This window comes from Porites lutea, chromosome 6 (assembly GCF_958299795.1).
Source record: "Porites lutea chromosome 6, jaPorLute2.1, whole genome shotgun sequence".
Taxonomy (NCBI): Eukaryota; Metazoa; Cnidaria; class Anthozoa; order Scleractinia; family Poritidae; genus Porites; species Porites lutea.
The window spans coordinates 2,471,336-2,486,662 of NC_133206.1; the positions used below are offsets into that span (position 1 = coordinate 2,471,336).

Here is a 15,327-nt window from a genome sequence, read left to right on the forward strand (position 1 = left end):
TTAACATTTCGCGTGAACTTTTATTTACATTCATATCTGTACATGTATTTTGAAGATATGGTGATCCGAATACTAAGAACATCATATGACACTAAGTGCAAGGTTTTGCACATATTCTGCGAGATAGCTCACACTCGAACCGAGTCGAACATCGCCAAGAGAACTTGCTCACATGGCTATTCCAGCTACTTGTTAATGAAAATCCTCATCCTGATTCCCTCTTGCCCTTGGCCTACTTTTAAGTAAATTACAATATCTTTGCTTCTTTATCACCAACAAGATAAGAAATAACTACACCATAATAGCATCGACATCAGCGTACTTGCTTCTGTAGCGTTTGTTGTAGATGCAGTGGAACCTGTTTTTGTGCGATTATTATTCCATGTGCCGTTGATGTCAGGAGTACTTGGATTTAAGAACGTGGTAGTTCGCGTTGGGGCAAAACTGTACGATGAACCCGCAGATAGCACTGAAGATGATGATGATGTTGATAATGATGATAATAATAATGATGATGATGACGATGACGACAATGATGATGATGATGATGATGGCGTTGGCGTTGGTGGTGGTGACCACGGCGATGAAGAAGGAAATAGTGATGGAGACGTCGGCATTGTGGGCGGAATTTCTGTAAAGAAATAGAGTATAATACGTCACTTTATTAGTCAGACTATGATTAGTCCGTTCACTTTAACGGCGAGCTCACCGGTGCAAGTTACACGTGATCTGATTCGCCGATTACTTGTATTTGTAGTGCTCGAGTGTAGTTTTTTCTCCTCGATGGGCAAAGTATCTTTTAGCACCTAAAGCAGTAGGCTTTGTCTTGCAATGCTTAGATTTAGAAAAAAGATGATACCCCCAGCACATTACACTATAGCCTGAACTCATAAGGCGAATTTAGCAGTCGGTTAAGTTGACCTCGGCCACCCCTTTTTCTGTTGTATTTTGTATTATTTTTTGTTTTATTTGTTGTGTATTATGTTTGAGGGGAGGAGGTGGCTGTACGTAGGCTAACTAGTTTATATTGGCGGTTTTTTAAACCTCTCGAGCGTGCTTTTTTTCAGGTTTCGTTTCAACAGCTTAGGTTGTTGATTTCAGTGAGCTTCACTGCGAGGAACAAGTTCTTTTCATCTACAGTTAGGTTGGCCTGTTTACAGAACAAAAAGCATGATACTTACCACATTGTTTACACGTTAATGGACACTGCTTTCTTGTATTAGGGTAACTTGCACAGAAATTTATCCACCGATGGCAATTCACATTGTTATCTTTACAGGAAGCCGCTAAATGAAATAAAAAGAAATTGTAATTGTAAATAATGCATCGAATTTACCGAAAAAATAACCAGAATTTTAAATAATTATTGGCGATATCTGTTCCCTAACTAGTCGACAAGCGAGATCCTATGAGATAAGTCACGTGATCACTTAATGTGAAAATAAATGCTCTCCGGAAAAAAAAGGAAGGATTGGAAAATGGCGCGTTTTGACCTTCGCGCAGTTCCATCCTTGTTTCGAGAAGATGGGGGTGTTGGTTGTTCCATTTCATTTTGGCTCACAGTAACATAGCGTCCTTTGCAGCCGTTATTAGGGTCGTCACGCAACGCTCCGCAGCGTGACGACCCTAATAACGTCTGCGAAGGAGACTAACAGTAACATTGCTGTAGCAATTCAAACTACAACAATGATGAATTTTAAAAGAACGATATGGTTTGTTAAAAAAATGTCATTTCTGCCTTTTAAGGTCTTTACCGTACTTTTAAACTTTCTAATCTAATTATATAACAAACACAAAACAAATCCATCTAATCAGCTAAAATAACAATACATCATGAAAAACAACAAAAAACCGGTTTGTTATTTTATCTACCACAAAAACATAATCCCTTGTCATCAGCCGGTTGCTCCAAAATTGTTTGATAATTGCCTTCTAAAGACACTTGAAAGATCATGGATTTTACCCTCTATACCCAAAAAATCATTTAAATTTAAATTTACGTTATCCTATTTACTAGGACAAAGTAATAAATAACGGGAATTTTAAGGCAAAATTCGATGTATGTGACTACAATATGTCGTCCAAATTTCTAAGGGTTAGATTTTAACAAAGATAAAGAAAAATTAAAAGCAAAAGAAGTCTTTTTTTAAGCCAACAAAACAGAACAAAAATAAATCCAAAGGACCGGCTGAAATGCATACAAGGTGCCCTACCCTAAGGTGCTCGTAAAGTTCTTATCTCAGGGTTTTTTCTCGAATTGAAAGAGAAAAGATTCTCAAGACGGGTAGACTTTTTCAAGGATTGTATTTTTAAATCAGTTACAGAAAATATTGTTTTATCATGTGCCTTTTGTGTTAGCATTATTGTAAGTAATGCACGCTTAAATTGGCACAGTGCTAGTGATACGTCTTATTATATTGCACGCTTCATGAATTGGAACAGAGACAGTTGTTAGGCATGATATTCTTTCTTTCTACTTACTATTTTATGCTCTACTGGATTTCTAGAACCTTTAAGTAGATGTCATATGCATGGGCCTTATGGTCTTAGAATCCACTTAAAATGTGTTAATTATAAAGAAGTTCTACTCTTGAGGCCTCTCAAGAAATGCATAGAATGAAAATCCACTTCTCCCGTCTGAAGATAGCATCTACAAGGTTGCACTGAACTAATTTTCTCTGTATTGAGACAATGCAATGGCTGCAATGTTCCATTCTGTGATGCAAATAAGTAAGAGAAACAGTAACGTACCTGAACACACGCTACGGATGACGACCGACCAAAAGGACAGTGCAAAGAAGACAACATTCAAAAACTCCATGGATTCTTCAAATGTGTGCGTTGAACTCTTTGTATTATAAAACCTTCAAAGATGATACTTCATGTCATTGACAAAGCATTGAATTGGAACTGGCCACTGTGCATTTATATCGGGTTGTAAAATAAACAATTAAGTTTTGACGTTGCTATGGAACATGATGTTACGTCACCACACTGTTTATGAATACTCATCGGTCTAGTACGTGAACACTTGTATATTGTGACTTCGTTATCATGACGTAAAATAATAGCGGAATTTATAGAGAGCAAATGATACACAGGAAATTAACAAATCGACCAAAATTTTCCACGATCTACACTCCTATAGACCATAAAAATGACGTCATAGAATGTTCAAAACTCAAGTGGAACACTGAGTCGTAGGCGAGTGGTTTCACTGCGAAGTTTTGAACATTTTATGGCGTCATTTCTATGGTCTATAAGAGTGTAGACCATGGAAAATTGAAGTCGAACTTGTTTTTTACAATAACATTTATTTTTACGAAAAACAAAAAACAAAACAACCGGCACTGCGTGACATGTTACGTCATTCCCATGGGCTATACTCTCATAGGCCATGGCTCTCGACCAGTCAGCGCGCGAGGATTCGCTCAGTTATTGTAAAATTGTATTTAGTGCTAGCTTCCATTCATGCCTTATGTCATGATCGTAGCCAGAGGAGGTTGGAAATTTTGCCTCTCCCAGCCCCCTTCCCCTCAGCACCAAGGCTGATTTTAAGACATGCTTTACTGAGTAAGCTCCAATCAAGTGTCAAATACGCAATATTTTTTTATTATTTGAAGGATTCTGTCGTTACTTGATCTTAAAATACAAGGGTCATAGATGTTTTAAGTGTCTTTTATGTCCAGCATCGTTTTAGTACTCAACTAATAAAAAGTAAACAAAACTTTCAAGCACTTTCTGAATTTCATTAACAAACAATGCATTACCAATCTTGGGAAACTGATCGAACTAGTGATAAATTTTTAGACTGGTTGGCATTGAACTGTTACCCACATATTACGCAATTGAGGTCATATTTATGTCTATGTCATTTCACTGATATAGGGATAGTAATCTATGCAATAAAATACCCATCATATAGTGCATACCCCGACCGGCAGAATGTTGTTATTTGCCAGATTTTTCATTTTAATCCTCAGATTTTACTGATCTAGATAAACTTGGTAGATCTGCGGAAACTAATGTCACTTCTTATATTTCAGATGCCAAAGCTTTTTAGTTATTCTTCATTGTTACTGTTGCTTGTCACCATGGAATGTAGGCTAATAATTTAATGATTTGCCCTGCCCTATAGGCCCGATAAGCCCAAAGGAAAAAAAAAACTTTTTAGCATCTTTCACTAAGAAATACGTTAAATAAAGAAATTATTCAACTCCTTCTTATCTCGGATTAGCGATAATGTGCCACAAATTAAAAATGGATTGGTTTATAACATTCCACTACACTCTCTCTTATTATGATATGTGAAACACTTGCAGGGGAGGTTTTTGTTCTGGGTAAAGAAACATTATATAGGAAATGTACGCCTACAAACTGGGAGCACGACCGAACGTAATGCAGGGCAACCATCCTTTAACATAATGCACATGCGCAACGACAAGAAGGGACTCATCGAGATTAGTGACTCAAAACGTTTTCTTGCTACTAAGGGAGCTGCATGGTTTGAAAGCGAGTTTGGACAATGCCTGTAGGAATGAATAAATGTGTTTTCAGAACTGAACGTCGCACTTTTGAAAGATCTATTATTACACGAAACGCGAAAAGGTAAAATCAAGAAAAAAGGACTTCAGGGCTGAAATTACAGGCAGGGTGAGCTGCAAGAGGGGTGACGGGGAACTAGTACGAAGCCCGCCCGCAAATGACGGGCGAGACCAGCTTGAGATCACATGAAAGCTCGGAGCGAAAACGATGATTGCGCTGCCCGCAGACCAAAACCGTACCCACGTTAAGCGTGTAGGCAATTGAAGACAGGAGGCACGTATCCTGCGATCAGGCTATCCTTCTTCTACCCTGCGAGCAGTGGTTTCTCCAAGATGGACGTAGCGTCCGGCCTGGAGAAACCACTGCTCGCGGGATATCCTTCTTCCCTTTTGTTTTGAAAAGAGAAAAGAAAATACCTGATCGCAGGTTACGAGGCACGCAACGAAACTTATCAAAAAACTGTATCCACGGAATCTCACTCTGAGCAAGAGCGCAAGAGGTCAGAGAAAAACCTTTCTGGGAATTCATTCGTTTGGGAATTCATTGCCAAGACCACAATTATTCCCAAAAGAGGTCAGTCGGTCAGCCGGTCAGCCGTATACTAAACACAAGTGGCTGAGCTGTTGCCATATTGCCATGTTTTTTGTCGCAACTAGAATCATTATAATTGTTTTTAGTCTAACAAAGAAGTCATTTTTTCTGACGTTTTGGAAAGATTTGAATTTGCCATATATAAAGAGTCTTATAGCCTGTGTACAACCGCCCCTTCCATCAAAAAATCTTTTTTTTTGAGGGGAGGGGCGGCTGTACACAGGCTAAGAGTCTTTTAACAAGCCATTTTGGCGAGACTTGATTTCATGATTTACCCGCAAATATGAAGGGAAGTTAAAATAGGAGGGGCTGAACAAGGTGAAATTTAGCCGATCCCCCATTTGAATGTTACTTCACTGAAGTGATCCCCACTAATAACTTTTGATGACTTTCGTGATTCCCCTCCCCCCATGTCTTCATTTTTCAAGCAAATTTGAGTGGTCCCCTCTGAATCTTTCCAAAGTTTTCAGCGATCCCCCCTTTTGACTTTTGAGTTCTCAGTTACGACTGATCCCCCCTTTTGTTCTCCTAAAAATCAAGTGATCCCCCCTAAAATCCAGCGTCCCCCCTCCTCTTCGCCTCAGGCGATAAATAATGACCGGTCCCTTAACAAACCATAGAAAATCTAGAGTTATTTCGAGAAGCTGTAGGAAAAGAGATTGCACTTGACAATCCAGAAAGGTATTGTGGGTGGTTTTGAGTTCATCGTTCCTCCGAATATTTGAAAGAATGCATATGGCACAAGAGGTCAAGGCCAGGACGTATATTTGCGAGTGCTATAAAGAAAAGCAACAAAAGTAGGTTCGACACGACAGCTACAGTCGTTAGGAACAGTGTGTTGATCATATCCATACTACCCTCTACCTTTCAGGATTGTCGCGTGTACATTTTTTCCGACAACCTTTCTCGAAATAGCTGTATTCAGTGCGGGACACTTGTCTTGGTCTCGAGGGAGTCCCCTGAGTTCAGATATTAAGTCAGTGCCGGTTTACTCAGTCTGAGCTCAGGAGAAGCTGGTCTTGGCAATGGACCGACTACTGGAATTTTCAGCTTCTTTAGCATTGTTTTTCCTTGAGGCCTCACTGTTTGAATCTTTGGCTGAGGAAGACCTACTTGGATTCAGGGTAAATTCAAAAGGCAGTTAAGCTTGCAAATACAGTTGCCCGTAGTTACTAAAACATGGAACGACCTAAAACCATCTACAACCACCTAAAAAAATTCAACAACCACCTACAACCACCTCAAAAACATCGCTCTCATCGCTCCCTGCTGTTGGGACGTGTCTAGCTAACATCTAAGCAGTGAAAAGCCGGAAGAGAAGGTCAAAAGAGGCCACTGAATTCTTCGTAGTTTCTCTGTTATTATAAACAATGTATCAGTTTTACCCACAAAGTCACAGAATATTTTGCCCGAGGGCAGTTAGTCCAGTATATATTCACCATGCCAACCAAAATAGGCGTCGTTCACTGGCCAATTAGAACTCTTCCTCGTATGTTATCGAGCATACAATTGTGTTGTTTAAACCAAATCATCAACGTCAAACAAAAAGTACTTACTCCATGATAGAACTTATCATCATAACTCAGCACGTGAAAGACCACGCCAATCTAAGAAAAACATAGTCGATGTTACAGCTGAATGTAAGCTCTCTTGGTTTTGATCCATCGGTGTCAATAGAGTTTACATTGTGTTGGAGTAATCATGTCTGCAAGGGTAGCATTTCTTGCCTTGATTTCCACGACCTTCGCGACCAGCATATGGGCAAGTGTTGCAGGTAGGCGGACGGCGATAACACAAGTCAAAGAAATAAGGAAACAATGCAGTGGTTTAATGTCTTTAAACGCCTTGGACGTAGTTTAACAAAGAATTCATCTAACGACTTTCATCACGAGAGGTTTTAACTTCGAAGTGATCTCACTTACGTTTAATCCGCTAGTTGGAGACGTCATTCTCTTTCATCTTCTTTTCTTTTTAAAAATAAATGAAACTTTCGAGAGCTTTTGCAGAACTGTCACGAAAAGATTATTCGTTGTCAAGCAGGGCAAGTCTCAACATGATTTCTTACACAAACGCGGTTTCGATTACGTCTTAAAAATAGCGACAAAGACAAAAAGGTTATAGGTTGAGTCCCAATGAACATTAAAACTTGATTAACAAAACAAAACAGCATGAGATATGATCGATGGTGCTACTTATTTAGACGCCTGGTATGAACCGTAAACGGCACTAATAGGGCACTTATACATACAAGTAAAAATGGTAAGTGCATTCAAGTCCTGGATCGCTGACTTTATTCATCGGTTTGGTTTTCATGGTATTTTATCCCGAATCACGCATTGTTAATAATTGTCACGTAGGACGAACTTTTCTGGTTCGATTCACGGCTGGACCAGTACACGGCCGAGAAGGGGTACTCAAAGGAGGCTGGGCTCCGAGGTCCAACTCCTTACTCTTTTATACACCATTTTTTGTTGAGAAAAAAGGTACCCCTTTCGTATAACTTCTATTGAAAAATGGTACTCCTTTCACATTACCTGTAGTTTAGAACTTTCTATTCCTTTTAACTGCTGTAATTCACTGTCTTTGAAATATACATGTATAGACCCAAAAACCAGAACCATTTTTCGACTTTTTCACGGCGATAAAATGCATTTGTTAGCTCTTTTAAGCCTTTTTGCTACAGAAATCTCAGATTTTCTTACCCTTTCATATACCTCAAGTGGTGAAATCCCCGGCTATCCTTTCACGTACCTGAAGCCTGAAAAAGTTGCCCATTTCGGGCGGAGCCTCCCCGTATAGGCAATTATGGGGAGTACCCCTCCTTCCCTGGCTGCCTTTGCTCGTGGCATGAACAAAGAAGAGAAACAAACGGTGGTTGTGAAGGTTGGGGAGAGCACCTCATATAAGACTTACGACTCCATTTTGTACTAGTCTTGTTTTGTTGAACCCTCAGGTAAGGGCGTGCCCAAATTTCGTTACGAAACTACGACGGCGACGGCGACGGCGACGGCGACGGCAACGGAAGCCGTCTAAAACACAGTAGCCGTTTTATGAGCAAAACAATAGCTTTGCAAGGGCATCTCGCTTTTTTGTACATATTTTTGCCGTCCTTGCACAACTATGACGTGAAATGACCCAATTTTGGGTTGACTTGGAACGGGACCGGCAAGGCGATAAATTTTACTACCTCTTTCTGAACTTGGACGCTGTCCCCTTTCTTTAGTTCCAACCTTACTTGTCTTCTTACTGGGTGACTCGGTATAAGGGTGAAAAAGTTTCAGAGGACGCCAAGTCGTTTTTTTAGCGAAGTTTTCAGTGGCGTGGACGTTGTGGGATGGTAAGGTCCCTACTGAATTATAGCTGTTGAGCGAGCCACTAAGAGAACGACATCGCTAAAGGGGATTGTATAAACGGGGAAACCCAAAGTCTTTTTGCCGCACATTTCCTAGGTTGAAATTTCTCTAAAAGCTTGAGAAAGGCTGAAAAATTCTGGACAACCATTCCGCTCGTCTAAGATGTTCGGAGTTTTTCTACTAACCGGAGCTACGATTCTTTTTGTTTTTTCGCAGTTTGTCACCAAGATATTGTGATTATTAAAACGTTTCCAGAAAATTTGGCTGTTAAGACAAAACTTCCCCAAGAATTTTGTACTGGAAGTATGGCTACTTCTTGCCCTCGAACTTTTGACCGGATCCATCCTGGTAGCTAACAGTTTCGCGTGAGACGAAACGGCAGCTCTAATTCAAAGTCACAAAAAAGGCCTCTAAAGCAGAGTGAAAACCATTTGAGACACTTCAGATATATTTGGAAGCATTCGGTCGTTGCATGGATGCCCCTGTATGTAGTATCCAGTAGTAAAGTTACAAACTATGTACTTTGTCTCATGTATAGTGTGCTATTGGCGCTATGAGAAAACCATGTTGTCCGCAAAGAAGTCGAAGTCGAAGTCATATGTAGTTAACGGCTCATTACAAGTGCCAACGTTAGCTTTACCCACAGTTTTAGTCCCGCGGGTAACTCTATTTAAAAGACCAGTATTGATTTCATTTTACAATTCCACAATTAAATCATACCAAAAAACCAGTTCACTGACTGTATTTCCTGAAGGGAGAAACATGGAATTTTATTTCATGCCATGTGTTTTCTGTACTTCCACAGGTATCAAGTATTTTATGGCGACATGTAGGAAACAGAACTGTGACTCAGTTTGCGCCTCCTTTGGTCTTCAATGTGCTCGAACAGGCCAGAGCTTTCCAAAGTCATCTGCTTTATCCATATTTGAGTCGTTAGGAATTACCTGTGATACGAATAACGACACAGATTATTACTTTTACAAAGACCAACCAACCTGTATATCTGCTTCGCCGCCATCCAAAGATCTGCAATGAGCAGGTAGATGCACTGGATTCAAAGCTATACCCAGTACTATTGACTGTTACACGGCCAATAATGACAGCGTCCGTAGACTCTGCCCGTGTAAAAACCCTTCAGGTGGGTGTTAGCTTTTGTTACTATTTTATGATCAAATCGCTCTTCTTTTCTTCGTCGTTATCAGTCACCCTGCTTTTCCTCTCCCCCACCTATGCCTTTAATTTCCTGTTTCTCAGTTTTGAATCAGTCTTCATTGTTAAGCAGTTATTTTGAGGTTTTAGCCAATTCTACGAGACATTAAGGTCCACGTGTTGTTTCACCTTGACAGCATTGGCTCCTCTCTCGCTCCTTTATACGTGTTTTGTCCAAGTAAACAGGAGAAGCAAGATATAACGGCCTGTTTTGTTTTCAATATTGCTGTAAATATTTAACTAGATAATGAGTCAAGTCAGCAAATTAAAAAAGGCAACCTGTTTCTTAGTACTGTTAGCATGTTCGGAGTAAACGTCCAACTCATGAAATTTCTTGAAAAAATTGATCAGTTCTAATTTATCAGTCACCCTTGCAGACATGAACCGGAAGATATACAATTACTGAGCATACTGGCCATGGAGATCTAGATGCTGTTAATGGCCTCATCAGTTCCTTTCGGGGTCCAAGTAGCCTGCGTGGCAGTTATCGAAAGGGAAAGGGGGAGGGGGGGAATAAGAGAAAAGAGGAAGTGCAAGATTTCTTGTGAACGTTATTGATTGTTCTCTCGCCTTATTCCTTTCTTGATCCTGACAGGAACCAAGTCACCAACGCAGTCGACTCCAGCACGGACTACGCATATCATGAGATAAAATCTTCGACCTCAGGAGGAAAAGTATCATCTGCTCAAACCAGAGCTCAACTGGAAATAATGCCCCTCAGCGTAAAACAGAGAATGAAGAAGAATCTAATAGTGGTGGATATCCACCACTATAGTAGTATACTAAAAGAAAACAGTGAGATAGTTGAGCACAAAAATGCTCCTGTATTACTTTTTGTATTATTTCTTGTGTGTTATGTTTGAGGGGAGGAGGTGGCTGTACGTAGGCTAACTAGTTTACAACAGACTGAGGTGTAGTGTTCCGCAGTCACCCAAGCTGTATGGACTACCAACACTACACAAACCCAACATACCTATGTGGCCCATAGTTTCTTTCTGTGGGTCCCCAACCTACCAACTGTCTAAATACTTAACTAACGTACTGAAACCGCTGACTGACGAATCTAGACACAAACTAAAGTCTACTGAGAACTTTATTGACGCCATTAAGACAATATATGCAGATACCGGACGACCACAAACTAGTGTCCTTTGACGTGAAATCACTGTTCACCAGTATTCCACTTTAACTGGCTCTAGACTGTACTGAGAACGCTATTAAGAACTCTACTGTTGAACTACCGCTACCTGTTTGACTTCGACGTACTTTCAGTACAACGGCAAACACTACAAACAGTTACACGGTACAGCTATGGGCTCTCCAGTTGCTGTTGTTGTAGCAGAAATTGTCATGCAAAACATCGAGGAACAAGCCCAAGCTACCTACACGCGAACTGTACCTCTTTGGTTACGTTACGTTGACGACACATTCACCGCCGTACACAAAGACGGAATCGACGATTTTCACGAACACCTTAACAGACAGAACGCGGACATACAGTTCACCAAGGAGATCGAAGAAAATGGTAAGATACCTTTTCTAGACTGCTTGGTCACTCGCGACAACAACAAACTATAAACGACTATTTACAGAAAACCGACACATACCGACCGATTACTAGGCCAGTCTTCGTACAACCCGACCTCTCACAAGGCTACTACTATCCGAACTCTGACGAGACAAGCGCAACTAGTTTGCGACTCTCCTGACAGCCTACAAGACGAGATTGATTATATTAACAACGTTTTTAGTAAGAACAAGTACAACACGGACTTTGTTAGACGGAACGCTCACAGTAACACTGATTACAACACTCAGACCAACTCTGGCCCTGTTACGACAGCGAATATACCGTATATCAGAGGCACCTCTGAAACTATCGCACGTATATTTGAGTTACAATATACGTGTTGCACACAAACCGATAACCACTTTACTACGGCGACTGCTTACTAATGTCAAGGACAAAGACAAACCGGAGGACAGACAGAGAGCAGTATATAAGATCAAATGCTGCGACTGCCAGGCTTCTTACATTGGTGAAACGAGGAATGGTGACGAGGAATGGTGACGTCAACAATCGCATTGCTGAGCACCATTTAAAGACGAAACATCAAATTGACTGTGACTCTGCGACATGTATAACGTATTCTACAGACTACTATCAACGTCTTACTTTAGAAAGCTGGTTTACAAACTTAGAACAAACGCCACTGAATCGTAGCCAACAGTTACCAGGGCCGTACAAACGACTTATGGACGAGATCAAGCAAAACTAACTACGAGAGAACGACTGGAGAACTGACAATTTGACTAACAATAGACGACTATTTAACTGTGACAATAGACGGATCGAAACGTACCAATTAGGGATTACAAGTCTTCATGGCCAATAACATCACTGCTTAACAGACAGACTACCAATAACATCGCGACGTAATTGACCAATCAGATCAATAACCAGAGTATAATACCATCAACTGACGTGATACAACTCACTTTGACCCTGAAGATGACTACCGCACAGGTTGTCGAAACGCCAGTCACTGTCAACAACAGTCCTATTCAGGACTACTTTCACCCGGACGATCAAACTCAACCTAGTTTGCTAACTAGTTTATATTGGCGGCTTTTTAAACCTCTCGAGCGTGCTTTTTTTTCAGGTTCCGTTTCAACAGCTAAGGTTGTTGATTTCAGTGAGCTTCACTGCGAGGAACAAGTTCTTTTCATCTACAATTAGATTAGCCTGTCTACAGAAAAAAAGGATGATACTTACGACATTGTTTACACGTTAATGGACACTGTTTTCTTATATTAGGGTAACTTGCACAGAAATTTATGTACCGATGGCAATTCACATCGTTATCTTTACAGGAAGCCGCTAAATGAAATAAAAACAAATTGTTTAATTGTTAAATAATGCAGTGAATTCACATGTACTAAAAATACCCAGAATTTTGAATATAATTAATTATTTTTTTAAATTGATTAATAACATTTGGCTTGACCGTTTATTTACATTCATATCTGTACATGTGTTTTGAAGATACGGTGATCCCAATACTAAAAAACATCATATGATGCTAAATGCAAGGTTTCGCACATATTCTGCGAGATAGCTCACACTCGAACCGAGTCGGAAATCGCCAAGAGAACTTGCTCACATGGCTATTCCAGCTGCTTTTTTATGAAAATCCTCATCCTGATTCCCTCTTGCCCTTGGCCTAATTTTAAGTAAATTACAATATCTTTGCTTCTTTATCACCAACGAGATAAGAAATAACTACACCATAATAGCATCGACATCAGCGTACTTGCTTCTGTAGCGTTTGTTGTAGATGCAGTGGAACCTGTTTTTGTGCGATTATTATTCCATCTCCCGTTGATGTCAGGAGTACTTGGATTTAAGAACTTGGTAGTTCGCGTTGGGGCAAAACTGTACGATGAACCCGTAGATAGTACTGAGGATGATGATGATGATGATGATGATAACGAAGGAAATAGTGATGGAGACGTCGGTGTTGGTGGCGGAATTTCTGTAAAGAAATAGAGTATAATACGTAACTTTATTAGTCAGACTCACTAGTGCAAGTTACACGTGATCTGATGCGCCGATTACTAGCATTTGTAGTGCTCGAGTGTAGTTTTTTCTCCTCGATGGGCAAAGTCTCTTTTAGCACCTAAAGCAGTAGGCTTTGTCTTACAGTGCTTAGATTTAGAAAAAAGATGATACCCCCAGCACACTACACTATAGCCCGGACTCATGGGCGAATTTAGGGGTCGGCCAAGTTGACCGCGGCCACCTCTTTTTCTGTGATATTTTGTGTTATTTCTTATGTGTTACGTTTTAGAGGAGGAGGTGGCTGTACGTAGGCCAACTAGTTTATATTGACGGTTTTTCAAACCTCTCGAGCGTGTTTTCTTTTCAGGTTCCGTTTCAACAGCTTAGGTTGTTGATTTTAGTGAGCTTCACTAGCTGCGAGGAACAAGTTCTTTTCATCTACAATTAGATTAGCCTGTCTACAGAAAAAAAGGATGATACTTACGACATTGTTTACACGTTAATGGACACTGTTTTCTTATATTAGGGTAACTTGCACAGAAATTTATGTACCGATGGCAATTCACATCGTTATCTTTACAGGAAGCCGCTAAATGAAATAAAAACAAATTGTAATTGTAAATAATACATCGAGTTCACTGAAAAAATACCCAGAATTTTAATTAATTAAAAATTGGGATCTAATGGCGATATCTGTTCCCCAACCAGTCGACAAGCGAGATCCTATGAGATAAGTCACGGGATCACTCAATGTAAAAAATAAATGCTATAATCTTGGACAATTAGGCAGAGAATTAAGAACTCCCTGATGATGATTGATGTACAATTTGTACGTTTTTCTCCTTGGTATTCTCAGCTACTTTGGATTCTTGTTGCTAAGAAATATCTTATTATTATGTAATCGATCTGAACACGTGAGAAAAACTGCGTAACTTGACAGCCTAGGATTGGGAGTTGACATTATTCATTACACCTTGTTTTCATCTCTAAAGAATATTTGCAATAAAAAAGATTTTCATGTCGCCCTACAAACTTGTTGATGAAAACGACCCTTCCACGTGGGTTGCCAAGACAAAAGTGGCCCCGGTAAAATTCACGAAGTGATTCTTGTTATATAACAAACACAAAGCAAATCCATCTAATCAGCTAAAATAACAATATATTATACAAAAAAACAAAAACCTGGTTTGTAATTTTATCTGTTACAAAAACATAATGCCCTGTCATCAGCAGGCTGCTCCAAAATGTCTTTATAATTGCGTTCTAAAGACACTTGAAAGACCATGAATTTTACCCTCCATACAAAGTAATAAATAACGGGGATTTTATGGCAAAATTCGATGTATGTGACTACAATGTGTCGTCCAAATTTCTAAGGGTTAGATTTTAAAAAAGATAAAGAAAAATTAAGAGGAAAAGAAACTCTTTTCTAAACAAAAGACAAAAAAAAACAGAACAAAAATAAATTCAAAGGCCGGCATAAATGCATTCAAGTTGCGATGCCATAAGGTGCCCGTAAAGTTCTTAACTCAAAGTTTTTTCTTGAATTGAAAGAGAGAGGATTCTCATGACGTGTTGACTTTTTTAAGGATTGTATTTTTAAACCAGTTATAGAAAATATTGTTTAATTATGTCCCTTTTGTGTTAGCACAAGAGACTATAAAGGGGACAGAGAGGGCATCCCCCATATACACCCTATTCCATAGGTAGTTCGTCTCGAGTTATTTTTAACACCACAGATCTCAAGAAGGATGAGACAACAGCCAATCACATAGCGCGAATGTGTTCCGCGTGGATGACCCACACTGAGAGCCACGCGTCCTTCACGAAATGACGCAGAACAAAATGGGGGAAGACGCGGAGAGCGATTTTGCTATTCCTTTTGTCGACGAAAACGACTACAGCGAGATTTCTGCCAAAGCTGTGTCAGCGAAACCGAAATTAAAAGAATCGCCCTTCCTCTCTTGTATAGAGCTAACAGTAGAGCAGGGAAATCCTTAACACACAGAATATTCTCTCAGGATCATTTATAATTTACAATTTGAAAAGAGCAATTTCTGGTTTGAT

General features: G+C 39.8%; 1 protein-coding gene and 1 long non-coding RNA gene across 4 annotated transcripts in view; one reads left to right on the forward strand and one right to left on the reverse strand.

Moving 5' to 3' along the window:
• Window positions 1-15,327, reverse strand: part of LOC140940028 (uncharacterized) — a 24,998-nt gene continuing 9,671 nt past the window's right edge. The window contains exons 2-4 of one of the 3 annotated variants that reach the window (XM_073388900.1): window positions 13,013-13,234; window positions 1,182-1,286; window positions 1-631 (exon numbers count right to left, since the gene is read on the reverse strand). In XM_073388900.1, coding sequence (XP_073245001.1) covers window positions 270-631; window positions 1,182-1,286; window positions 13,013-13,234 — 689 coding nt within the window. In that variant the 3' untranslated portion in view covers window positions 1-269. Of the gene's footprint in view, window positions 1,287-2,751; window positions 2,984-12,755; window positions 13,235-13,744; window positions 13,870-15,327 lie in introns of those variants that run through there. The other 2 variants (XR_012166288.1, XR_012166287.1) reach the window with 2 other exon arrangements.
• Window positions 6,389-10,384, forward strand: LOC140941340 (uncharacterized). The gene is made up of 3 exons (XR_012166449.1): window positions 6,389-6,910; window positions 9,295-9,627; window positions 10,294-10,384. It is a non-coding gene; the product is annotated as an uncharacterized lncRNA (long non-coding RNA).